The following is a 25,932-nucleotide window of genomic DNA, read 5'->3' on the forward strand; positions in this document are numbered from 1 at the left end:
GGGGTCCGATTGGAAGGGGAGGGGGTGAGAAGGGGGTCCGATTGGAAGGGGATGGGGTGAGAAGGGGGTCCGATTGGAAGGGGAGGGGGTGAGAAGGGGGTCCGATTGGAAGGGGATGGGGTGAGAAGGGGGGTCCGATTGGAAGGGGATGGGGTGAGAAGGGGGTTCCGATTGGAAGGGGATGGGGTGAGAAGGGGGGTCCGATTGGAAGGGGAGGGGGTGAGAAGGGGGGTCCGATTGGAAGGGGATGGGGTGAGAAGGGGGGTCCGATTGGAAGGGGATGGGGTGAGAAGGGGGGTCCGATTGGAAGGGGAGGGGGTGAGATTAAGGGGGTCCGATTGGAAGGGGAGGGGGTGAGAAGGGGGTCCGATTGGAAGGGGAGGGGGTGAGAAGGGGGGTCCGATTGGAAGTGGATGGGGTGAAAAGGGGGTCCGATTGGAAGGGGAGGGGGTGAGAAGGGGGGTCCGATTGGAAGGGGAGGGGGTGAGAAGGGGGGTCCGATTGGAAGGGGATGGGGTGAGAAGGGGGATCCGATTGGAAGGGGAGGGGGTGAGAAGGGGGGTCCGATTGGAAGGGGAGGGGGTGAGAAGGGGGGTCCGATTGGAAGGGGAGGGGGTGAGAAGGGGGGTCCGATTGGAAGGGGAGGGGGTGAGAAGGGGGGTCCGATTGGAAGGGGAGGGGGTGAGAAGGGGGGTCCGATTGGAAGGGGATGGGGTGAGAAGGGGGGTCCGATTGGAAGGGGATGGGGTGAGAAGGGGGGTCCGATTGGAAGGGGATGGGGTGAGAAGGGGGGTCCGATTGGAAGGGGATGGGGTGAGAAGGGGGGTCCGATTGGAAGGGGATGGGGTGAAGAAGGGGGTCCGATTGGAAGGGGATTGGGTGAGAAGGGGGTCCGATTGGAAGGGGATGGGGTGAAAAGGGGGTCCGATTGGAAGGGGATGGGGTGAGAAGGGGGTCCGATTGGAAGGGGATGGGGCGGGGATGTAGCTCAGTCGGTAGCGCGCTGGATTTGTATCCAGTTGGCCGCTGTCAGCGTGAGTTCGTCCCCACGTTCGGCGAGAGATTTATTGCAGGAGCTGGGCTCTGACGTCACTGCCCAGCAGCTAGAGGACGGCCTTCGTCGACTGCTAGACAAGCACGCCCCAGCTACGGAGCGGCGTGTGCCATCAGGTCGCACATCTCCGTGGTACTCTGCCATCAGCGGCCAGCTCCGTCAGGCCAAACGCGATCGTCGGCGCGCAGAGAGACGCTGGCAGAAATCCAGACTGACAGTTGACGAGCAGATATTCTGGACCGCGAAGGAAGCGGTTGCTCAGCTTGTTCAGCGGGCCAAGGAAGGACTACTGGAGCTCTAAGATTGAGTCCAGTGCGTCAACCAAGGCTCTGTTCAGCACCAGCAACCGTCTCCTTGGGAAGAGTAAGGACTCCACCCTCCCCACAGACATTCCCACCGAAGATCTTTCTGACGCCTTCTCTGACTTTTTCTCGAGCAAGGTTCAGAAGATCAGAGAGGAGCTGAACAGCGCGACTCCTACAGCATCCTCGCCGTTCACGGATGACGTGGAACAGACGGCGTCATCCTTTGTTGGATTCAGACCCGTGACCGAGCATGAGGTGAAGGGTGTCATCACCAAGTCCGCTCCCAAAACATGTGCCCTTGACCCCATCCCCGTCCCACTGCTTGTAGAATGCCTAGATGAACTTCTGCCTGTTATCACTTCTATCATCAACTCTTCTCTTCTCTCTGGCACCTTTCCACCCACATTCAAACAGTCCATTGTCCTCCCCCTTCTCAAGAAACCGTCCCTTGATCCGAACACCCTGAAAAACTACCGTCCTGTCAGCAACCTCTCCTTCCTCTCCAAGATCACTGAAAAACTTGTTCTTTCTCAACTCTCCGACTATCTTCACTCTCACAACCTCTTTCCTACCACACAGTCCGCCTACCGAGCAGGTCACAGCACCGAGACAGCGCTTGTTCGTGTCATAAATGACCTCCTGCGCGCGATAGATGGTGGTAATCTCTCCATTCTCACCCTACTCGACCTCTCAGCAGCTTTCGACACAATAGACCATCAGATCCTTCTTGACCGCCTCCATCTCTCTTTCGGACTTTCCGGCACAGCACTCACCTGGTTTCAATCCTATCTCTCGGACAGAACACAGACAGTCTCAGCAGGCAGCCACACTTCCAAAACTTCCACCCTTTCACTAGGAGTTCCTCAAGGATCTGTCCTCGGGCCAGTCCTTTTCATCCTCTACACCAAACCTCTATCAACTCTCATCAGCCACCACTCGGTTTCCAGTCAAACCTTTGCAGATGACACACAACTCCGGGGCTCTTGCCACCCGGATCGACTCGATTCCACCATCCGCCGCGTGCAGGACTGTGTCGACGACGTCAAGCGCTGGATGACCTGCAACAAACTAAAACTAAATGATGACAAAACTGAAGTCCTCCTCATCCACCCTAAAAACAAGCCTCTCCCTCCTTCTGTTCCTTCTTCTATCTCTGTAGGCAACTCTGACATCAAACTTTCATCCTCTGCTAGAAACCTTGGAGTGACCTTCACAGACACCCTCTCCATGGACAAGCACATCACGAACATCTGTAGATCTGCATACACTGAGATCAGAAAAATCAGACATCTTCTTTCCTTTGACGCCACCAAAACTCTTGTCTGCTCTCTCATTCTCTCCAAATTTGACTACTGCAACGCTCTACTCACAGCATTCCCCAGCACCTCACAGACAAACTTCAGAAATTCCAAAACACAGCAGCTAGACTCATCTTCAGGGCAAAGAAACACGACCACATACAACCACTTATGCAACAACTCCACTGGCTTCCTATATCTTCCCGCATCATACACAAAACCGCCAAACATCTGCTTCAACTCTTTCACTGATCCTCACTTTCCTGTCTATCTTTCTGAACTCTTGCATCCTTACACTCCATCCAGACAGCTTCGCTCATCCACTGACAGCAGAATACTTTCCACCCCACGCACCAAAACCAAAACCACTGGCGACCGTTCTTTCTCCTTTTCCGCTCTCACTCTCTGGAATCAACTTCGCCACCCCATCCGTCACTGTAAAACCTCTTCCACTTTCAAAAAGGCCCTAAAAACCCACCTTTTCAAGTCTCCTTACAATACCTGAAGCACACGCCTGCCTCGTGATATGTTTTTATCTGCCAGCATTCCAAAAAATTCTCTAGTTAAATATTTTTATTGGGTAGTCTCACATTAGTAACACTATAATATGTACTACTGTTGTTTGTAAAATATGTTTTATTTAAATATTTGTTGAATTTATTGTGTGTGTGTGTGTGTGTGTGTGTGTGTGTGTGTGTGTGTGTGTGTGTGTGTGTGTGTGTGTGTGTGTGTGTATGTGTGTGTGAGTACATGTGTGTGTGTGTGTGTGTGTGTGTGTGTGTGTGTGTGTGTGTGTGTAAGTGTGTATGTGTAAGTGTGTATGTGTGCTTGTGTGAGGTTGGGTGTGTGTCAAAATGTGTTGTGCAATATGGCATGAAAATCTTTTTAGATTTGTTGTTAAAAATTACGGCTTTGTATACCATGTTTATTATCTTTTACGAAGTAATGATAGTTAAATAGTCTTTTATGTTTTTTATTTGATCGACCTTCTTAGGATTATGGAGTTTTATGCACTGCCTTTTATAGTTAACTAAATTTTTGTATTTGAAATAGTCAACTGTAGTCGGTGTAGGCCTTAAGCTTTTTTTTAATCGTTTGTCCAGTATTTAATTTAATTCTCTATTTTTGTATGAACTCAAATGTTTAGTGTTCTTAGTATTGTCTTGTTAGCCTAAGTTCTATTTAATCAGAGTATGTTTGCGTGTGCTTATACCTAGTGATATTGTAAAGCGCATAGTGCTTTTAGTTATGCGCTATAGAAATCTCCTTCATAAATAAATAAATAAATTTCTCAGAGTCAACTTTGTGTGCAGACTCTCCTCGGTGTCCGAACACCCCCGTGTGTACATGCAAGCACAAGACCAAGTGCGCACGAAAAAGATCCTGTAATCCATGTCAGAGTTCGGTGGGTTATAGAAACACGAAAATACCCTGCATGTTTCCTCCGAAAACGGCGTATGGCTGCCTAAATGGCGGGGTAAAAAACGGTCATACACGTAAAATTCCACTCGTGCAAAAAACACGAGTGCACGTGGGAGTTTCAGCCCACGAACGCAGAAGAAAAAGAAGAAGGAAGGGGATGGGGTGAGAAGGGGGGTCCGATTGGAAGGGGAGGGGGTGAGAAGGGGGTCCGATTGGAAGGGGAGGGGGTGAGAAGGGGGTCCGATTGGAAGGGGAGGGGGTGAGAAGGGGGTCCGATTGGAAGGGGAGGGGGTGAGAAGGGGGTCCGATTGGAAGGGGATGGGGTGAGAAGGGGGGTCCGATTGGAAGTGGATGGGGTGAGAAGGGGGTCCGATTGGAAGGGGAGGGGGTGAGAAGGGGGGTCCGATTGGAAGTGGATGGGGTGAGAAGGGGGGTCCGATTGGAAGGGGATGGGGTGAGAAGGGGGGTCCGATTGAAAGGGGAGGGGGTGAGAAGGGGGGTCCGATTGGAAGGGGAGGGGGTGAGAAGGGGGGTCCGATTGGAAGGGGATGGGGTGAGAAGGGGGGTCCGATTGGAAGGGGAGGGGGTGGAGGGATGAGGGTGGTTGTCACTTCAAACAAGTATCCAAGAAAACACCCGGTTGCAAGGCATTGTCTTTGTCTTCGCAATAACCTTGACATGTGATAGAGGCTAACTAAACTTTCCAAATAAACGAGGATTTATATGTATGCCGAATTTGAAGGGCCCAACCGAAGAAAACTTTTGTCAGACAGGTATGATTTAGTCGTGGACTTGTAATGACCAGGTTTCTCAATTTTCAGCCGCTAAATGACACCCGTGGGAACTTCACAGGTGATGGAGGCCGATCAAAATTACACAATGTTTGAAGGTCACCAGAAGGGTAACCAAGTTTCAAAACTCTAGCTTCATAAAACGTTTAAAAGCACTAAGATATTCCTTTCTTTAATTTGTTTTTTCTTTTCAACGCGAACTCGAGCCCCGCTGTGATCTTCCAATTTGATGAAGTTCAAGTAGACTCGTCATATCTTTCAATCCCACGCACCAAAACCAAAACTACTGGCGACCGTTCTTTCTCCTTTTTCGCTCCCACTCTTTGGAATCGACTTCCCCACCCCATCCGTCACTGTGAAACCTCTTCTACTTTCAAAAAGACCATTAAAACCCACCTTTTCAAGTCTGCTTACAATACCTAAAGCACACGCCTGCCTCATGATATGATTTTATCTGCCAGCAGTGTGTAACTGTGTATGTGCGCTTGTGTGAAGTTGGGTGTGTGTCAAAATGTGTTGTGCAATATGGCATGAAAATCTTTTTAAATTTATTGTTAACAATTACAGCTTTGTATTTTATGTTTATTATTTTTTACGAAGTAATTATAGTAAAATAGTCTTATGTTTCTTATTTGTTCGATCCTCTTAGGATTATGGAGTTTTATGCGCTGCCTTTTTTTGTTTACTAAACTTTTGTATTTGAAATAGCCCATTGCAGTTGGTGTAGGCCTTAAGCTTACTTTAATCGTTTGTCCAGTATTTAATTTAATTCTCTATTTGTGTATGAACTCAAATGTTTAGTGTTCTTAGTATGTCTTGCTAGGCTAAGTTCTATTTAATCAGAGCCCGTCGCGATATAACCTTCGTGGTTGAAAACGACGTTAAACACCAAATAAAGAAAGAATTTAATCAGAGTATGTCTGCTTGTGCTTATACCTAGTGGTATTGTAAAGCGCATAGTGCTTTTACTAGTTAATATGCGCTATAGAAATCTCCTTAATAAATAAATATAAATAAAATCTTGAGGACATCGAACCATTGGTAAGCGGGGTAAGGTCTTGCTTAAAACACCGACACCGATACGAGCAAGTAAAGCAATAAGGAATAAAGCACAAAAGCCAAGGTAATTAGTTGTTTGCTTGTTTGTTCCTTTCTTTCTTTCATTTTACTGCGAAAGTGCATGATTCTGCTTCTCTTGCTCCAACCGCTGGTGTAATAGGGGAGAGAACCAAGCAAAAACGACGTAACTCGAGAAGTTACGTCCCTTGTGAATTCCAATTTTGCTGCAAATGGATTTTCGGAGTCTCAATAAAACTAATAACGGATAGCAGCGCAGGTGCTATTACTTAACGTGTAAGAAGGAGAGTAAGATTTATTTATCGCGCATTATATGTATACACAGGCGCTTGGTACGGACAATTCAGAGGGTTGTTAAGATCGTTTAATCAATCACTGATTTTCTTCTTCGCTGAAACTAAATCAGCTTTATTTGTACCTTATAACTTTTGGACGCACATACACTAAAGCTAAATGTATGTTTCTTAGCGGGCGAGCGCTTAACTGGGTGGTCCTTTCAATGTAAGTGCATACAGTTTCACATGAATTTGAACAAATAAAACAGCACAGTTCTAAATGAGAGTATACAAAAGTGAGTGCAGTGTTCAGGGCCGGACCCAGGGGGGGGGGGGGGGGGGGGGGGGGTTCCAGGGGTTCCGGAACCCCACCCCTGGAAAAAGCATGTACCTTGCTTTGAGTGTTTTTGGTTTTTTTTTACTAGTTTTAGCACCAAAACAATGCTGCTCTTAACCCTCAAAACAAGGCCCAGAATGCACCAGATTGCACAGATTTTAACCGTTTTTCAAAAATTTTCCGGGGGAGCATGCCCCCGGACCCCCCTAGTTCGCGCGCCTGCTTTGCTGATTTGCCCCCCCAAAAAGGAGGGACCCCCCCCCCCCCCCTTACAACTCATTTGGTCCGGCCCTGGTGTTTTAATCTATTCTTGGTTTTCACGTAAACTTGACCTAATTCTCCTTTTCAAATAATCCTGAAATCGTGCGCATAATCACATGCAGCTGCAGTCAAGCCTGCGTGTTTTGCATGTCTGCATGTCTGTCGGTCTGTTTGTCAATCTGTCGCTTTGGTTGTACTTATTTCTCTCTTGTCACCTCTTACTCTTAGCTGCGCGCAAACTACCTTTCTCCCGACTAGTTGTGTTATTTATTTTATTTGTTATTTATTAGTTAACCTGCATTGTCACTTACGCTTTAGGTCTGCGTCACTGAATCCTTTATGCCATCTGTTTTCAATCCTTCCCCAAAAGCAAAAGCGTTTATTATTCTCCAGACAGTTTTACAGTTTGTGGGGAAGACAGTAACATGCAGTGTGACAGAAAAAAGAGGTGAGTAATAGTTAGTTGTGCAGAAATGCATCTGTTATAGAGATGGAGCGAGATTTGTGAGGCATTCTGCAATTTGCACAATGTCAGCTCTAGTGTCAATAGAGCTGTAAATCACTTTTAACCCAAATTAATGACAGAGAAACTGTCTTTAAATTCAGCAAGCCAGACACGAAGGCTCACAGGCGCTCGCATCAGTGTTTGTGCATAAACGTGGTGTACGACTCTCTCTCTCTTACCTGGAAGTTGTATACCAAAATACCAAAAAAGTGACCAACAGCCGCTCAGTCGTACCGGTTTGATGGCGTTAATAGAGAATGCTGCGTAGTACCTTATTTACACGAGGTGGGTTTTTTTTTTAAATATTGAACTGTGAGCGAAAGCGAGCTATTCACTATTTGAAAAAGCAACGAGTGTAAATTTGGTACGACACAGCAAGCTATGTAGTATTCTGTTTATCCTACATACTGTACTTACGTGTATTTTACTCAAAACGTCCTGCAGTCGAGGCAGCCAAATTGAAGACGCTTGTTTTGGAACCTCGATCTCTTCTAAAGCCTCGCGCAATCTATTACGTCAAAGCAAAGAAACGTCATTCTGGAAAGTGTGGTGTGACTGGTTAGTTATAACAATTCATTGAGGGGAATTAGCGAGCCCAATTTTTTTTCTATAATGACGTTTGTCTCGGTGACTTTGGCATTATAAGCAGAGGAAAAACAGGTCCCTGCCAGACTTGCTTGACATGACCTCATTTACATGATATACACACGTGTGGTTTGAACGATTATTATCTCATGAGTGTCTCTCTCACGTATGTAGGATAAACAGTTTTTCGGGTCAAATGCAAGCCATACTTTACTATAGCCGGTTTGACTGACTGCAGTGAAGTCATCAGCTCTTTGCGGGATCTGTACTTCTAATCTCTTATGTCATACCTGTTTATAGAACGCTTGGCGCGATTTCACGGAATACGGAAAAAGCATTGAACGCAGGTAATTTGAAAATGACAATTTCTACTAACTACTCGGTAAAGGGTTTGGAAAAACAAGCCGAATATTGCCGGTGTAGGATCCGGTCCGGTCCCCCCTCTGAAGTAGTCCCCCGGGGGACCAATTCGTGGCAAAAACTGCTCTATAATGGTCCCCCCTTAGACATCCAGCCTCGTTTTTCTTAGGCAGTCAAGCCATTTTCAATCTATATCTTCGTCCGGTATTATGTAGTGCACAGACAGCAATCTCTTTGTTTGACTATATTTTGCAGAAAATAAAATAGATCTGATTTATAATGCCGTTCAAAAGAAAAATCACATGAAATAAAATGAATAATAAATAAATACTGATAAGAAGAAATGAAATCAGTCTCTGATTCTTTCCTTTCTTTTCTCTAAAATTGCTGGTAACATTACTAACATTGTAACAAGAAAAACGAGGCTGGATGTCTAAGGGGGGGGACCATTATAGAGCAGTTTTTGCCACGAATTGGTCCCCCGGGGGACTACTTCAGAGGGGGGACCGGACCGGATCCTACACCGGGTTGTGTGGCTCAATGGGATCATTCTGCGCTCTAGATCGCAGTATAGATAATACATTTAGCAAAATAAATGACGACTTGAAGATGTCATCGAGAGGAAATAACCCGACACAGAGAGTTGTGCACATGCAGAAAGGGAACTCGACATTTTCCATCCTCGACCTTTCGTCGCATCAACCTTTTGCTGTCGATCTTTTGTATCAACCGATGTTTTGTCAACTCTTGTCACCTTTATCGGACGTTTTGACTCGAGACCAAAATAATGTCCTCGACCTTTCCTGATATGATGCCTGCAGGCATGTTGTTCAGCTCAGGTGGTAGTTTTATTTTACAAGGCCTCTTTGGGTACAATGCTATTTCTGCAGATTAGATAAATTGAATGGAAAAGTGCATTTAATCTGTGCAATCTTCTCTATTTTTATCATGGTCTGGCTGCTGCCTCACTAACATCCTGTCTGCCTCAGACTACCAAATCGCATTACATTTATTTATCCTCAAACTTGTTGTGGAAAGGGAAGGGGTTGTGCGCATGACAAAACTTGGCCAATTCAAATGAGATCGTACATTTTACATGGGGAAAAGAACAATCGGATTTAAATCGCAAAATAATGACTGTGTATCCACAATCAGATGTAAGGTTGTATTGTACTGTACTGTACTGTACTGTTTGTACTGTACTATACTGTATTGTACTGTACTATACTGTACTGTTCTGCCATGTACTGTTTTGTACTATATACTGTAATGTATTGTACTGTACTATACTGTGCTGTACTTTACTGTAATGTAGTGTACTCTAATGTACTGTACTGTATGGTACTGTAATGTACTTATTGTATTGTACTGTAGGCAGGTTTCACGGTAATCAGACTCTTTGATGTGTGTAAACTTTGCCTTCAAATTACTTGCTTACTGTGTTGATTTTCATCATTTTTTCTGCTTGGCATGAGTAAGTATGGTATTTGCAATACAAAAACATAAATAAAAGCTAAAATGTTTGTGTTTGAGCAATTATTTGAGCGCGTTTTTCGAAGCGAACGTGTGAATCCTGACAGACACCATTTCCTTCTGTCACATGACCCCATCTCAAAGTGTGATTCAACAGACACAAAAATAACACACAAAACTTATGATAATGGGGTTATTAATTCAATTAATACACAAGGTTAGTCTCTGACTAGAGAAAATAGGGAAACAATATCAAATGGGAGCATAAAACCGTTTCTGGAAAAATTTTCAATCACCACCGAAAGTGTCTGTCAGTAAAAAAAACACGTGCTTTGTTTGCAAAGCAAAGCCTAATTTTACACATCGCGTGCTTTTGTCTGTTATTCTTGCTTGTGAACATCATTTTATTGATGTTCTTCACTGGAAAGCAGGTGTATCATCAACAGTATCACAAAATCGCAAAGAATGAACATTTTTGTTGTGATCCGACCGGTGTCTGTAGACTGAATCACACGTTCGGCAAACTTCGTTTTTAACGGAAATAACCGAGCCTTTAATCGGAAACGACGTTTCAACCGCTTCATATCGTCTGCAGGAAGAAAAAGAGGAATGCGATACCCAGTGAGTAAAACATTTAATCGTTTTTAGTGCCTTTTGATCAAGTTTTGTTGCGTCTGTCAGCAACGTTCGTCAACCCAACGTTCGGCACAGCGACGCACGCATACGGATTTGCAGCGTTTGCATTCGGAAAGTGAGGGATTTGTGAGTTCGTTTGCATAATTTCAATCGCTAGTAGGTTTTCCCTTCGTCTCCCATTCTTGTGTGTACATGTTATTGGCATTTCATTGTGTAAATTGAAAGTTTGTGAGTAACAGTAGTAAAATCTGTCGAACGTTGGCAACGCTGACAGACGGAAATATCGAACGTTGCCTTCAATGACAGACTGGCTTGGCGATCGTACTTTCGATTCGTAGGAACACAATATATAGAGACAACAATGTGCGCTCGTTACCACAACGGTCATGAACCGGTGTAACACAAAATTTTTACTCCACGAAAAATTGACTCGGACGGAGTAAACTTCCAGTAAAAATCTTGTACGAAAAAAGAACTCACAAGGAACTAAATTTTTACTCCCCAAATATTTACTCCCAGTAAACATCTCGTACGAAAAACTTAGGGCCTACTCCTTCGTTTATAATTCGCGCAATATCCCATTTACGTGCAATCCCGTTTTGCCGCCGTCCCATTTTGGCGACATTTAACAAGCCAAGCGTCATTTTACTACCGCATCCCATTTTGGCGCAATCCCGTTTCGCCGCTATCCCATTTTTTTGAATTTTTTTTTTCTTTTTACATTTAGTCAAGTTTTGACTAAATGTTTAACATAGAGGGGGAATCGAGACGAGGGTCGTGGTGTATGTGTGTCTGTGTGTGTGTGTGTGTGAGTGTGTGTGTGTGTGTGTGCGTGTGTGTGTGTAGAGCGATTGAGAGTAAACTACTGGACCGATCTTAATGAAATTTGACATGAGAGTTACTGGGTATGATATCCCCGGACGTTTTTTTCAGTTTTTCGATAAATGTCTTTCATGACGTCATATCCGGCTTTTTTTTAAAGTTGAGGCGGCACTGTCACACCCTCATTTTTCAATCAAATTGATTGAAATTTTGGCCAAGCAATCTTCGACAAAGGCCGGACTTCAGTATTGCATTTCAGCTTGGTGGCGTAAATATTAGTTTATGACTTTGGTCATTAAAAATCTCAAAATTGTAATTAAAATTATTTTTTTATAAAACGATCTAAATGTACGTTCATCTTATTCTTCATCATTTCCTGATTCCAAAAACATATAAATATGTTATATTCGGATTAAAAACAAGGTCTGAAAATTAAAAATATAAAAATTATTATCAAAATCAATGGACGTCTACCCACAACACGCCACTGGATGCCGCGTGGTGCCAGTCGTGAAAACCAGGTTCTTTGTCCCACAGTGAGACATTCAAGTTGGGGACTTTGTGACCGCTGACTTTGTCAGCATGGATGGAAAGGTGGAGAGATACAGGGCGGTGATCATCCCCAAGTCAACCCATTTCCCCGATGGGCCAGATCGAGAGGAGATCTGTGTGAAGTGTTTGCGCGCAAAAGACAATGGGAGATACTATGTCTTTCCTAATGTTGATGACATTTCATGCTTGCCAATGGCTCAGATAAAAAAAAAATCCCACCAACGAACCATGAACAACAGGGGGGATTACTATTTTGACATGTGACCAAGTCTCATTTGAGCGTTCACAGTGTTACCTGAGAATAGCACACCCCCTTGAATTGGGACCAAAGAAAAAGCGTTGTATATATGCATTTTTGAATGCTTTTCTAAAGTCATAAGTTCATTTGTGAAAAAAATAAATTTTTAGGGATTGTTTTGCTGAATGCATGCAGTTAAGAAATTGACCCCGTTTTCAAATTTAGGGGGTAGGGTTGCCCCATAGCCCACGTATGTCTGTGTGACTGTGTCAAATATCAATCTACTTTGCGTACAAACTGTATAGATGTTTGTTTTTTGATTTTAGAATGATTTCTTAAGCTGGTTAGAACTTCTGAGGTCTACAGGAAACGATAAAGATAAAAAATGTACAAAATATAAGTAGCGTCCTTTATCTTACCATTGTTCTGATCAATACTGTCCCTTTATTTGCAAGTTAACCGTTTTTATTAATGTGTTCAAGGAGTATGTTAAAAATTATTATCAATGGTTGCTTTAAACAGCACCTTTGGGCAGTTATTATGCACTGAAGTTGTAAAAGCATGTTTTGGGGTTTTTAGGATATAGCGTCTTGGAACGCCAATCATCTTGGAAATACGAATGTTCATATAATTTTTTTTACTGTTTTGGATAGATAAAAAGTTGAACTCTTGGTGCAAACTGTTTTTTGGCCCCTGTTTGACTATTTATTATTTTGGAATATTGTGTGTGAGAGGGAAACTGCAATCCTCAATATCATGAAACGTGCCTGTACGGTATTGTACTGTACTGTACTGCATTGCATTGCATTGTGTTGCATTGAATTGTATTGCATTGAAATGTTTGTATTGTATTTCGAAGGGCTATGAAAAGTTCAAGTCAATCTGACCGGTAACTGACTGTTTACGCGTCAATTGTTTTTAATTTATGATCATACAATGTAAAAGTATATACCCCGAAGGACATTATCCCGCGGGACAGATTATAGGTTAAACCACTGAGGTGATAGCATCTTGCTACGCCGTTAGAAGCTGCGAAATACCCTCTTTGAAGCAGTGGGGATGTCTGAATCTGTCGCACTTGAATAAGTAGTCGATAAGATCGATGTTAAGCATCACTGACATCAAGAAAAAGGCTCGCGGTTCATTCGTGTAACAGTCGTACCTGTTAGCTGTTTTACTTTATTTGTTTTCTCTTTTGCAAACTTTTCTTTCATGCGTAATTCCTTTAACGCCTTTTCTTTTCACGTGTCAAGTTTTTATTTTGTTTCTTCCTTTCCTTGTTTTATTTTATTTTCAGACCTTTCTGCTTTTTTCCCACTCATTTGTTTTCCTTTTTTCCCCCTTCTTCAGTCTGATTCAGAGTATTTTGGAATCAACAACTGATGTTTGATGTTTTCATCCTTTCTAAGAAACACATGAATAAGATTTCTGACAACATCACGGTTAGACGTACAATGGTTGCATTGCAGATTGTACACGTGTATGCAAGTATATATATATATATTTACAAAACACTTACCTTGACCTCAACCCGTAGCAAAGAAACTTCTTCTTCTTCGCCAGCGTTCCAGAAATTCTGGTGACGTGTGAGCTCGTTTGCCCATTTAGTTTCCCCACACTATACTCTGAGAGCATAGTCAGCTTCACTCCGCTTTCGTTGGGTAGGCATGCTGGGTATTTTCGTGTTTCCATAACACACCGCACTCCGACATGGATTACAGGATCTTTTCCGTGCGCACTTGGTCTTGTGCTTGCGTGTACACACGAAAGGGGTTAAGTCACTAGCAGGTCTGCACATAAGTTGACCTGGGAGATCGGAAAAATCTCCACTCTTAACCCACCAGGCGGCAGCGACCGGGATTCGAACTCACGACCTCCCGATTAGGAGGCCGACGTCTTACCACTGCGCCACTTCGCCCGTCTAACAAAGACACACAATCAAAGTAAACCCCCGCATAACGTCTATCGAATAGACCATTGCATTACCACATGTGTGTGCATAAGTACATGTATTTGTATATAAGTACATGTATTTGTATATAAGTACATGTATTTGTATATAAGTACATGTATTTGTATATAAGTACATGTATTTGTATATAAGTACATGTATTTGTATATAAGTACATGTATTTGTATATAAGTACATGTATTTGTATATAAGTACATGTATTTGTATATAAGTACATGTATTTGTATATAAGTACATGTATTTGTATATAAGTACATGTATTTGTATATAAGTACATGTATTTGTATATAAGTACATGTATTTGTATATAAGTACATGTATTTGTATATAAGTACATGTATTTGTATATAAGTACATGAATGTGTCTGTCATCATTGGGGTTTGTACGTCACTAAGTGTCTTTGCAAATGTCTGACTGGATCAACATAATCTTAACACTGCACACTATGCAATCAACTCAGAAATAAAAAGAAACATAAAACATTCATTGATATTCGGCGACAACTGGCGTTTTATTTCATATGTCGTTATGTGGGATGATTAATTCCTTGCACCCCCCCCCCCTCCCCCATCATTCGTATCCCACGTCAAACGCACACGCACGCGCTCTCGCTCACGTACACAGTATACACACACGCACACACACACAACCACACACACACACACTCACACACATACACACACACACACACACACTCACTCACTCACACAGACACAAACACACACAAACGCGCATACACACACACACACACACACACACACACACACACACGCACACACACAAACGCACATACACACACAGACACACAGACACACAGACACACACACACACAGACACTAGTCGTATATATATATAGATATAAACACACACACACACACGCACACACGCACAGAACCACGCACATGCACATAGCGCACCCTTCTGCCACGAAAATTACATAAACACTGATTTTTACATTACGCCACACAAAACGACAGGCGAAGTTCAAGAACACGCCGTAAAAATATAAAGCCTCAAAATCATGCAGGGAGGTGACACTGTCATATCGTCCACACGAATACGGAATAGCCAGCTGACCTGGCGATATCAGACGTTTTGAACACGCATGCAATCGTCACATCTTCCCCAATCCGAGATTTTCACCGCCTCGGGCTTTCTTCTTGCTTTGTAGCAGTGGCCAGTTATTCATGAACATATGCCTCATCTGCTGTGAGGAAGAATAAGTAAGTCAGTGAGCTAGACAGATCTACCGGGGCAAGGGGAGGTTGAATTTCTTGCAACAAAAAAGATGGGTAGCCGACTGTTTCTCTGTCCTGTCCACGTATTTACCGGATTTCTACTTTTCTGGGGTTCTGCTAACGCCATGATCCGCATGAACGATCCTTTACACTCAACGCTGACAGGTAAGGATTATTTCGTGGTTTTGCGTTGAGGGAATAATTGAGCAGAAATAGCTTGAAAAGGTTCCTTTAATCCGCTGTAGTGTTTCATTGCCGCCTGTTGATATTTAACCAAGTCTTGAGTGTATTTGTGTGTGTGTGCGTGTGTTGTGTGTGTGTGTGTGTGTGTGTGTGTGTGTGCGTGTTTTCTTGAGTGGTTGCTCAGAAAAAATGTTGGATCTTTTTATTACAATGTTGAACTGTTAGTATAAATGAGATGTATTTTGTGTTTTTAAACCGCCTGACATTGCGAGGCAATTTTCCTTGTTTGTATAAAGACAGTAAAATCTTTGAGTCGAGTCTTTGAGTTGAGTTATTACCGTATACGTAAGTGTTTGTACGAGTGATGAATATAATCATGAGCTTACGGCGATCATCCGTTATCTAGGATGAAATTCGTGTGTTCCTTGTATTACCCAATATTGACGGACTGTGTGATGATATCTTCTGCTATGGTCTGTTGAGACAGTGATATCAAAATCGAGACTGGAGGTCGAGATTTTGATATCACTGTCGAAACAGACCAATAGCAGAAGATATCATCACACAGTCAGTCAATGTTAGATATATTGCCAATTCTCTGGACATTTTGTATTTACTGTAAAGAAATTACAAAAGTATTTGTCTCAGTTTTGGCTGTTCCATATCCCTCCCTCTGATTATTATTTCTTTTTGTTCACTCTTTTCTTGTACTTTTCAGTATTTCAAAATGTCTTTTCTTTCAAAAAGTCTTTAGTCACTTGCTGAACTAAATTCTGGGATCATTACATTTTCATATATATTTGTTTGTATTTAAAGGTAGGTGTTTTTGTTTTTGAAGTGGGGAACCAATAAAGAGGTCGTCGATATCAGTTTTGATATCGACGAAAATGTCGTCGATATCACTTTTACAATGAGCTCAGTTTTGCCCAATTGACCAATGGAAATCCACGTTACATATGAAATAGCAATATTGCTTGTTATTGTGCACAGATATTAGTTCCGCGTAACTCACTTGCTCTTGCTGCACAGAGGTGTCGTATGCATTTAAAGTTCTTACGTCCCTTTGATTGTCTGATCTACAATTAGTGATGTGCCTGATTTGATTCGGATTTGTAAAACCTTGCATATACATTCTTCCATATGATTCCCCCAACGTTTTTCTTTTTTCTTTTTATAAATGTTTTTAATAACGTCATATACGCTCGTTAAAGGCTGCCATATTCGTAGCGTTCATTAATTAATTCATATTGTTTACATGTGCCAATAATGTTGTAAAACTGTACCTAAGCGGATATAATAACGATTGGCTGTAGCTTTCGAACACAGAAAAAATTATTTCAGTATTGCAAAGTTATGTTGATAGTGTCGAATGTAAACAGAACAGTCTCAAACGCCATCTTTGGTTTACGAAACGTCACGAAGTGACGTCAACAGTCTAAAAATAGCCCAAGTCCTGGAGAACTCTTGCTAAACAATGCAATAAAGAATCTCGTAATTGGTAAGGACTTCAAACCTGAAACTTTGCAGGAAGCTTAATTTATACATCCCCGCAACGATGGAAAAGCCCTGGAAGTAATTAAACTAATTAAATAGGACTATGTCAGCCTTTAAGAAAGTTGAGGTGGCACTGTGGCGATTGCATTTTTCGATTGAATTCATTCATTTTTTTGTTTTGTCATGCACGGTCAGGACTATGAGATTGCATTTCCTTTTGGGAAGAAATGTGCTAAAAATGAAAGAAAATCGGTTCACTGTTCGCATGCTTCAAGCGATTCTCGGATGTTCATGAAGCTGTACATGTGAGTTCTTCCAAGTGGTATCCCCATTTGTTTTCACCTTTTTTTAACAAATGTCTGTGATTGCGTCAAACCCAGCTAAAAATGTTAAACAAAAATAAAAATAATAAAAGGTTAGGAGGCACTGAGGTAACTGCATTCATTGTTTTAATCAACACGTGGATAGAAGTACGTGTGAAGTTGTTGTCAGAGGAAAAGCAAGGGTATTCACTCTTACGCAACCCATACAAACTCCACGGAGTTATTTATTTATTTATTTTATTTATTAAGGAGATTTCTATAGCGCATAACTAAAAGCACTATGCGCTTTACAATATCACTAGGTATAAGCACACGCAAACATACTCTGATTAAATAGAACTTAGCCTAACAAGACATACTAAGAACACTAAACATTTGAGTTCATACAAAAATAGAGAATTAAATTAAATACTGGACAAACGATTAAATTAAGCTTAAGGCCTACACCGACTACAATGGACTATTTCAAATACAAAAATTTAGTTAACTATAAAAGGCAGTGCATAAAACTCCATAATCCTAAGAAGGTCGAACAAATAAAATAAAAAAATCCGAAAATCGTCTATTCTGGTCAATGCACAGTAAATACATCCGCGAAAAATAGCTCGCTTGAAACTGTCTAAAATAAAAATTCCTCTGTAATTTAAAAACTACAAAACACCATGAAAAATCATTATCGACGATCGCGAATCTGCTTACATTCATAACACATTACAAAAAGCTCTAAATATGTAAAAAAAAAAAATAAAAAAAAATAAAAATCGGTTTCCTTGCCAGATAAGGAAACTCAAGGCATCCTGTCAGGGAGAGAATGAGCCGAACTCATTTTCACCTGAGATCAGGATGGGACCAAGGGTTATAGTACGGCCAGCCCAGGACTTACTTGTCTCGGTGAAAAAATGCAGAGTGTTCAATTTCATTATGTAAGGCCAACAGGTTAACTTAACGTATTGATTTCACTTTACACGACTTGTTTTCTATTACAGAACCTGTTAGTGTCCATTACGTACATAGCAAGGGAGAGAACGTGTACACAAGGAACAAGCGAGAAGTCGGTGGCCTCCCTTCCACTTTGGAGTTTCACGTCAGAACTGCAGATGGTGTTGTCACAGAACTCCTACTGGAGAAGCATCATCGATCTATGAGCAACATTCCTGTTTACGTCACGAAAGGCGGGGAAATGGCTCCGTATGAAGTGGAGCATGGTCAGGTTCGTGCCTAATTTATGTGTATCATTACTTTTCAAACGTTTTTGTTGTGTATATATTTTCCACACAACAGAATGCATGTATTTTCGCACTTGATATTGCAGATACACATTTTCTCCTTTTTATTTCTTCTTTATATTATTGATGAATCATTTACGCAACGATTGGTTAATTTCAAGTTATAACTGAGAGTATCTTATCCGTTACCACTATAGGTCTTTAACTGATTGACCTCGTCATTGTCTGTCTGTTACAAATCTGTTTGGAACTCTGTCATGTGTGCCCGTTTTCGTTTGCTTCTTTTAGCCTTTGCATACTTACATATATATAAACAACATATAACTTGCTTATCAGCGTTAGTTGTCTAAACCGGCGTGTGAGAAAGATGCAGTTGTCCAATCGTTTTGCGCATGTAAAATATGATAAGTAAGCTTTTACTTTGTGCCGCCCAACGTTAATAACTTGAAAGTGCACGGACAAGATAATCAAGCTTAATTTCTTTTCATTTCAGGAATGGGCACTCTATACTGATCCAGAAAACCACGCTTCTTTCCTTGTACATGAGGGGGATTCCGAGGGACAGAAGAACAGCTATACACTGGTAAAGATGGCTAGTTCACTAACTGTTTGACTCTCTTTGTTTCTATAATGTTGCATTGTCGTTAGAGCCCTGCTTCTCTTGGTTATGGTTCGATAATACTCTAAGCGGGGTATAAATGCTTGAATCTTGTCCTTTCTTAGTCTGTGTGTGTGTGGCGGGTGGAGGGGGCGGGGAGGGGGCGTGTGTGTGTGTGTGTATGTGTGTGTCTGTGTGTGTCTGTGTGTATGTGTGTGTGTGTCTGTGTGTCTGTGTGTATGTGTGTGTGTGTGTGTGTGTGTGTGTGTGTGTCTGTGTCTGTCTGTCTGTCTGTCTGTCTGTCTGTCTGTGTCCGTCTGTCTGTGTCTATCAACATGTCCAGGATATACCAAAGCATGTGCAAATATCCCACGCACGATAATACTATTTAAACACTCATCTTGTACAGCCATAGTCCTACCCATAAAAACAGTTCTGCTTAGCTCTTAATTGGCCTGGTTTGTCCACTTGGACACATACACATAATAAACATCCTGACCTGCTTCCTGTGCAGACTTGAAATATGTTGATCAACTGTTTTCTCAAAAGCAAATCATTCATGGGAAGGATTGATCCTTTTACTTTCACCCTTTACTTTCACCCTTTACTTTCACCCTTTACTTTCACCCTTTACTTTCACCCTTTACTTTCACCCTTTACTTTCACCCTTTACTTTCACCCTTTACTTTCACCCTTTACTTTCACCCTTTACTTTCACCCTTTACTTTCACCCTTTACTTCTTTGGTTTGTTGCTTCCGAGCTATAGGCCTAAAGCCGAATAAAACCTTGAAACCTTGAGACCGAACCACGACAACAGATATTCCCAGGTGCTATTATTGATCGCCTAACAATCTCTTTTGGATTTTTACTTCAGAACGGGGTTTCTGGAAGCAAGAAAACATTGGGTAGACCGGACTACAACATCGAACATTCCCCTTTAAATCTTTTTTTTATTCGTTCCCGCAGCTCGGACGGGGTCATTCGACTCAAGAACACCCGGATGCGACTGAGACCAGATCGCGACAACGAATACTCCCAGATTGATCTGAACAATAATCTTCTTCGGTTCTTTATTTCACAACGGGGTTTTGCAGACCAAGAAACATTTTTTTAGACCGAGCCACGACAACCAAGAAACTTCGTTTAACCCTGTACTCTTTTTGGTTCTTTGCTGCAGAACGGGGTCTTTCGACTCACCGACAACCGGGTTCAGTTAGCTTGGAAGGAAGTACGAGGACGAACACTCCTCTTTTGACTATTCGCTCCTTTCGTTCTTTACTGCAGAACGGGGTCTTATGACACAAGAACAGACTAGTGCAACTAAAACCGGACCACAGCAACGAACTCTCCTCTTTTAACCATTTGCTCCTTTCGTTACATTTAGTCAAGTTTTGACTAAATGTTTTAACATAGAGGGGGAATCGAGACGAGGGTTGTGGTGTATGTGTGTGTGTGTGTGTGTGTGTGTGTGTGTGTGTGTGTGTGTGTGTGTGTGTGTGTGTGTGTGTGTGTGTGTGTGTGTGTGTGTGTGTGTGTGTGTGTGTGTGTGTGCGTGTGTGTGTGTGTGTGTGTGCGTGCGTGTGTGTACATTGATTCAGAGAAAACTACTAAACCGATCTTCAAGAAATTTTACACGAGAGTTCCTGGGTATGATATCCCCAGACGGTTTTTTTCATTTTTCGATAAATGTCTGATGACGTCATATCCGCCTTTTTGTAAAAGTTGAGGAAGCACTGTCACGCCCTCATTTTTCAATCAAATTGATTGTAATTTTGGTCAAGCAATCTTCGAAGAAGTCCGGACTATGGGATTGAATTTCAGCTTCGCAGCTTAAAAGGTAGTTAATTGGTTTGCTCATTAAAGTTGTCATTAAAATCGAGTTTTCACTAACAGATTTAAAAATGATTGAATCGTATTTCTCAATTCCTCCTGAATTCAAAAATATATACATATTGTCATGTTTACTCTAAAAATGTGCTCAGAATTACAGAAAATAGGTTAAGTAGGTACTGCGTTCGCACGCTACGCGGAGACGAGCGTGACCCGTCTCGGTCTTTTGATGTGGTAACTCGAGACTATCTTAATATAGTCTCGGCGATGACTGTTTTTTTTGTGTTAATCTGTTACTTTGATGCCGACAGCTTGACTAAATGTTTTTATATCGCTTTACGCGACTTGTTCTTTACTGCTGAACGGGGTTGCCGGTGTCACGAACTGAAAACTCTGCTGAACAATCCCTCTCAATTCGGTCAATGCGCATGCGCCAATCTTGGACTTAAAAAATGCGACCCTTCGACCGAACGAACCATGGGTTAGGGTTAGGGTTAGGGTTAGGTTGTTCACGACCTGATTAATCTCCCCGTGTTAGCGCATGCGCATTGCCCGCATTGAGAGGGATTGTTCAGGCAGAGTTTTCAGTTTGTGACACCGGCACAAACTAGTGCAACTAAGACCGGACCACAGCAACGAACTCTCGTCTTTTAACCATGAAGACCGAACGATGACAAAGAACGCGCCCAGTTCGATCGCGTTAAGTGCGGTTCACATGGCAGACTTGTAACCAACTTTTCCCCAACTATAGTCGTTTGAAAATCGCTCTCGAGTCGTCGAGGCCAAGTCGGCAAAAATCTGCCATGTGAACGGCCCCAGCAATTGAGGAACGATTTATGTCAGACTTAGCAGCGACTCCAAAACTCAGTCGAGCACTGCTCGACTTGGCCTTGGCTTGACAAAGATTTTCCGCAGACTTTTCTTATCGCGCTTATTGATTGGTTAGCTCTAGCCAAACTGCTCTTACCGCATTAGGAGGTAGCTCCGATAGCTGCACTGGCCTTCAAGTCTGGCGAGAATCGTCGCTTAATTAAAACTAGTTTGAGCGTTTGCGCTGTTCACATGGGCAGCGTATTTGATTTGACTTGGCGCCAACGAAAATCGTTTAAAAGTTGGGGGAAAGTTGGTACAAAGTCTGCCATGTGAACACCACTCTTCTTTTAACCATTTACTGACTTTAATTTGATTCGTTACTGCAGAATGGGGTCTTTCGACATAAGAACAACTTGGTGCAGCTCAGACCGGACTACGACCACGAACATCCCCAGGCTAATCGGATAAAGCGAGCCGCAGCTGACAGGCAAGCTGCAAATCCGCTACTGCTGACTGTGCCTTCGTTGCCTCTATCAGGGCATCTCCCGACGTTTGTGATCGCCGACATGGGTTTGCCGCTAAACTTCATCGGAGACTCTGTTCCTATTGTTGAAACCCCTACGTGTAAGACTTTTTTTTTCTTTTCTTTTTTTAGTTCACGGGAGAGGCGGGATGAAGCATGACGTTTGTTGTAATAGAGAGTTACAGCAGGACTGGGTGGCCGAGTGGTAACGCACTTGCGCTCCGAAGCGAGAGGTTGCGAGTTCGACCCTGGGTCAGGGCGTTAGCATTTTCTCCCCCCTTTCCAAACCTAGGTGGTGGGTTTAAGTGCTAGTCTTTCGGATGAGACGAAAACCCGAGGTCCCTTCGTGTACACTATATTGGGGTGGGCACGTTAAAGATCCCACGATTGACAAAAGGGTCTTTCCTGGCAAAATTGTGTAGGCATAGATAAAAAATGTCCACCAAAATACCCGTGTGACTTGGAATAATAGGCCGTGAAAAGTAGGATATGCGCCGAAATGGCTGCGATCTGCTGGTCGATGTGAATGCGTGATGTATTGTGTAAAAAATTCCATCTCACACGTCATAAATAGATCCCTGCACCTTGAGTCCGAGTCTGGAGATACGCGCGCGATATAAGACTTCATATAACAGCACAGTCTCCGTCGTTAGATCTCATCGGTGTTATTTTAGCAATACTGAAACTTTCATATCATGCGTATATCCACTTTGACATATGCGAAGCTCGGTCGCCGATTGAGAAAAGTAATATGGGAAAGGTAACCTACAACGCTTTTTATGTCACGTAACGTCCGACGAGCAGAGTGTTCGTCGTTTTGATCTCCTCTCTATGTTTTGCACGAGCGCATAAATTAGGGATGTTTTTCAACAATGTAATTACTTGATTAATTTGATTTATGAATGCAATGTATGTCTGTGTATGATGTTTTGAGCTTTGTTTGTACGTCAGTGTAAGCTAGTCTATGATACTTTACTCACATCAAAAGAACTCGCATTTTTCTTCTATACAATGCATTTTATGTACATGTATAATGTATTCTTACTTTAGTTTACCTATAAAAATATATTCTTTGGCCATTTCAGATTAATCCCTTTTAAGCGCGAGGGTCATATGTAAAAAAGCAGATCTGTCTCTCTGTCTCTCTGTCTCTCTGTCTCTGTCTCTGTCTCTCTCTCTCTCTGTCTCTCTCTCTCTCTCTCTCTCTCTCTCTCTCTCTCTCTCACACACACACACACAGTTAACTCAGGTATTTTGCAATTTTGCAGATAACTACGACAGCACCCACTTCTCAATGGGAAACTCAGGTTGGGTACAGAGAAACGGTGGGAATTCAAGGAAAAAGCGTGACACAGGGAGTGGCATTAACAACATTGTGGAATACTTTCTCTCTATTGACGCTGCGGATTACAATAAGTATGAATCTCTTCCCCCACCCCACCCCAACCCCACCTGTGTGTGTGTGTGTGGGGGGGGGTGTGGGTGTTTGTGTGTGTGTGTGTGTGTGGGTGTGTGTGTGTGTGGGTGCGTGGGTGTGTGTGGGTGTGTGGGTGTTTGTTTGTGTGGGTGTGTGTGTGTGTGGGTGTTTGTGTGTGTGTATGTGTGTGGGTGTGTGTGTGTGTGGGTGCGTGGGTGTGTGTGGGTGTGTGGGTGTTTGTTTGTGTGTGTGTGGGTGTGTGGGTGTGTGGGTGTGTTTGTGTGTCTGTGTGTGTGTTTGTGTTTGTGTGTGTGTGTGTGTGTGTGTGTGTGTGTGGGTGTAGCGATTCCCAGAAAACCACTGGACCGATTTTCATGGACCTTTTCATTAGAGCTCCTGCAAATGATGTCCCCAAACGCTTTTTATATTTAGTCAAGTTTTGACTAAATATTTTAACATCGAGGGGGAATCGAAACGAGGGTCGTGGTGTATGTGTGTGTGTATGTGTGTGTGTGTGTGTGTGTGTGTGTGTGCGTGCGTGCGTGCGTGCGTGTAGAGCGATTCAGACCAAACTACTGGACCGATCTTTATGAAATTTGACATGAGAGTTCCTGGGATTGATATCCCCATACGTTTTTTTCATTTTTTTGATAAATGTCTTTGATGACGTCATATCCGGCTTTTCGTGAAAGTTGAGGCGGCACTGTCACGCTCTCATTTTTCAACCAAATTGGTTGAAATTTTGGTCAAGTAATCTTCGACGAAGCCCGGGGTTCGGTATTGCATTTCAGCTTGGTGGCTTAAAAATTAACTAATGACTTTGGTCATTAAAAATCTGAAAATTGTAAAAAAAAAATAAAAATTTATAAAACGATCCAAATTTACGTTTATCTTATTCTCCATCATTTGCTGATTCCAAAAACATATAAATATGTTATATTCGGATTAAAAACAAGCTCTGAAAATTAAATATATAAAAATTATTATCAAAATTAAATTGTCCAAATCAATTTAAAAACACTTTCATCTTATTCCTTGTCGGTTCCTGATTCCAAAAACATATAGATATGATATGTTTGGATTAAAAACACGCTCAGAAAGTTAAAACAAAGAGAGGTACAGAAAAGCGTGCTATCCTTCTTAGCGCAACTACTACCCCGCTCTTCTTGTCAATTTCACTGCTTTTGCCATGAGCGGTGGCCTGACGATGCTACGAGTAAAATGGCATTGCGTTTCATTCTGTGAGTTCGACAGCTACTTGACTAAATATTGTATTTTCGCCTTACGCGACTTGTTTTCAATTTATGATAAAAAAAATTTGATGACGTCATATCAAGCTCTTTTTGTATTTAGTCAAGTTTTGACTAAATATTTTAACATCGAGGGGGAATCGAAACGAGGGTCGTGGTGTATGTGCGTGTGTCTGTGTGTCTGTGTGTCTGTGTGTGTGTGTAGAGCGATTCAGACTAAACTACTGGACCGACCTTTATGAAATTTGACATGAGAGTTCCTGGGTATGAAATCCCCGAACATTTTTTTCATTTTTTTGATAAATGTCTTTGATGACGTCATATCCGGCTTTTCGTGAAAGTTGAGGCGGCACTGTCACGCCCTCATTTTTCAACCAAATTGGTTGAAATTTTGGTCAAATAATCTTCGACGAAGCCCGGACTTCGGTATTGCATTTCAGCTTGGTGGCTTAAAAATTAATTAATGACTTTGGTCATTAAAAATCTGAAAATTGTAAAAAAAAATAAAAATTTATAAAACGATCCAAATTTACGTTTATCTTATTCTCCATCATTTGCTGATTCCAAAAACATATAAATATGTTATATTCGGATTAAAAACAAGCTCTGAAAATTAAATATATAAAAATTATTATCAAAATTAAATTGTCCAAATCAATTTAAAAACACTTTCATCTTATTCCTTGTCGGTTCCTGATTCCAAAAACATATAGATATGATATGTTTGGATTAAAAACACGCTCAGAAAGTTAAAACAAAGAGAGGTACAGAAAAGCGTGCTATCCTTCTTAGCGCAACTATTACCCCGCTCTTCTTGTCAATTTCACTGCCTTTGCCATGAGCGGTGGACTGACGATGCTACGAGTATATACGGTCTTGCTGAAAAATGGCATTGCGTTCAGTTTCATTCTGTGAGTTCGACAGCTACTTGACTAAATATTGTATTTTCGCCTTACGCGACTTGTTACATTTAGTCAAGTTTTGACTAAATGTTTTAACATAGAGGGGGAATCGAGACGAGGGTCGTGGTGTATGTGTGTGTGTGTGTGTGTGTGTGTGTGTGTGTGTGTGT

The 25,932-nt window shown here is 42.1% G+C and overlaps 1 protein-coding gene across 1 annotated transcript in view; it reads left to right on the forward strand.

Moving 5' to 3' along the window:
- Positions 1–15,023: 15,023 nt before the first annotated feature.
- The window catches only part of LOC138955030 (uncharacterized), a 37,862-nt gene continuing 26,953 nt past the window's right edge, over positions 15,024–25,932 (forward strand). Inside the window, exons 1-5 of the mRNA XM_070326752.1 lie at positions 15,024–15,367; positions 18,189–18,412; positions 18,922–19,011; positions 22,057–22,294; positions 23,462–23,609. Of these exons, the coding sequence (XP_070182853.1) occupies positions 15,253–15,367; positions 18,189–18,412; positions 18,922–19,011; positions 22,057–22,294; positions 23,462–23,609 (815 nt within the window). The 5' untranslated portion in view covers positions 15,024–15,252. The remainder of the gene's footprint in view (positions 15,368–18,188; positions 18,413–18,921; positions 19,012–22,056; positions 22,295–23,461; positions 23,610–25,932) is intronic.

This window comes from Littorina saxatilis, linkage group LG2 (genome assembly GCF_037325665.1).
Source record: "Littorina saxatilis isolate snail1 linkage group LG2, US_GU_Lsax_2.0, whole genome shotgun sequence".
NCBI lineage: Eukaryota > Metazoa > Mollusca > Gastropoda > Littorinimorpha > Littorinidae > Littorina > Littorina saxatilis.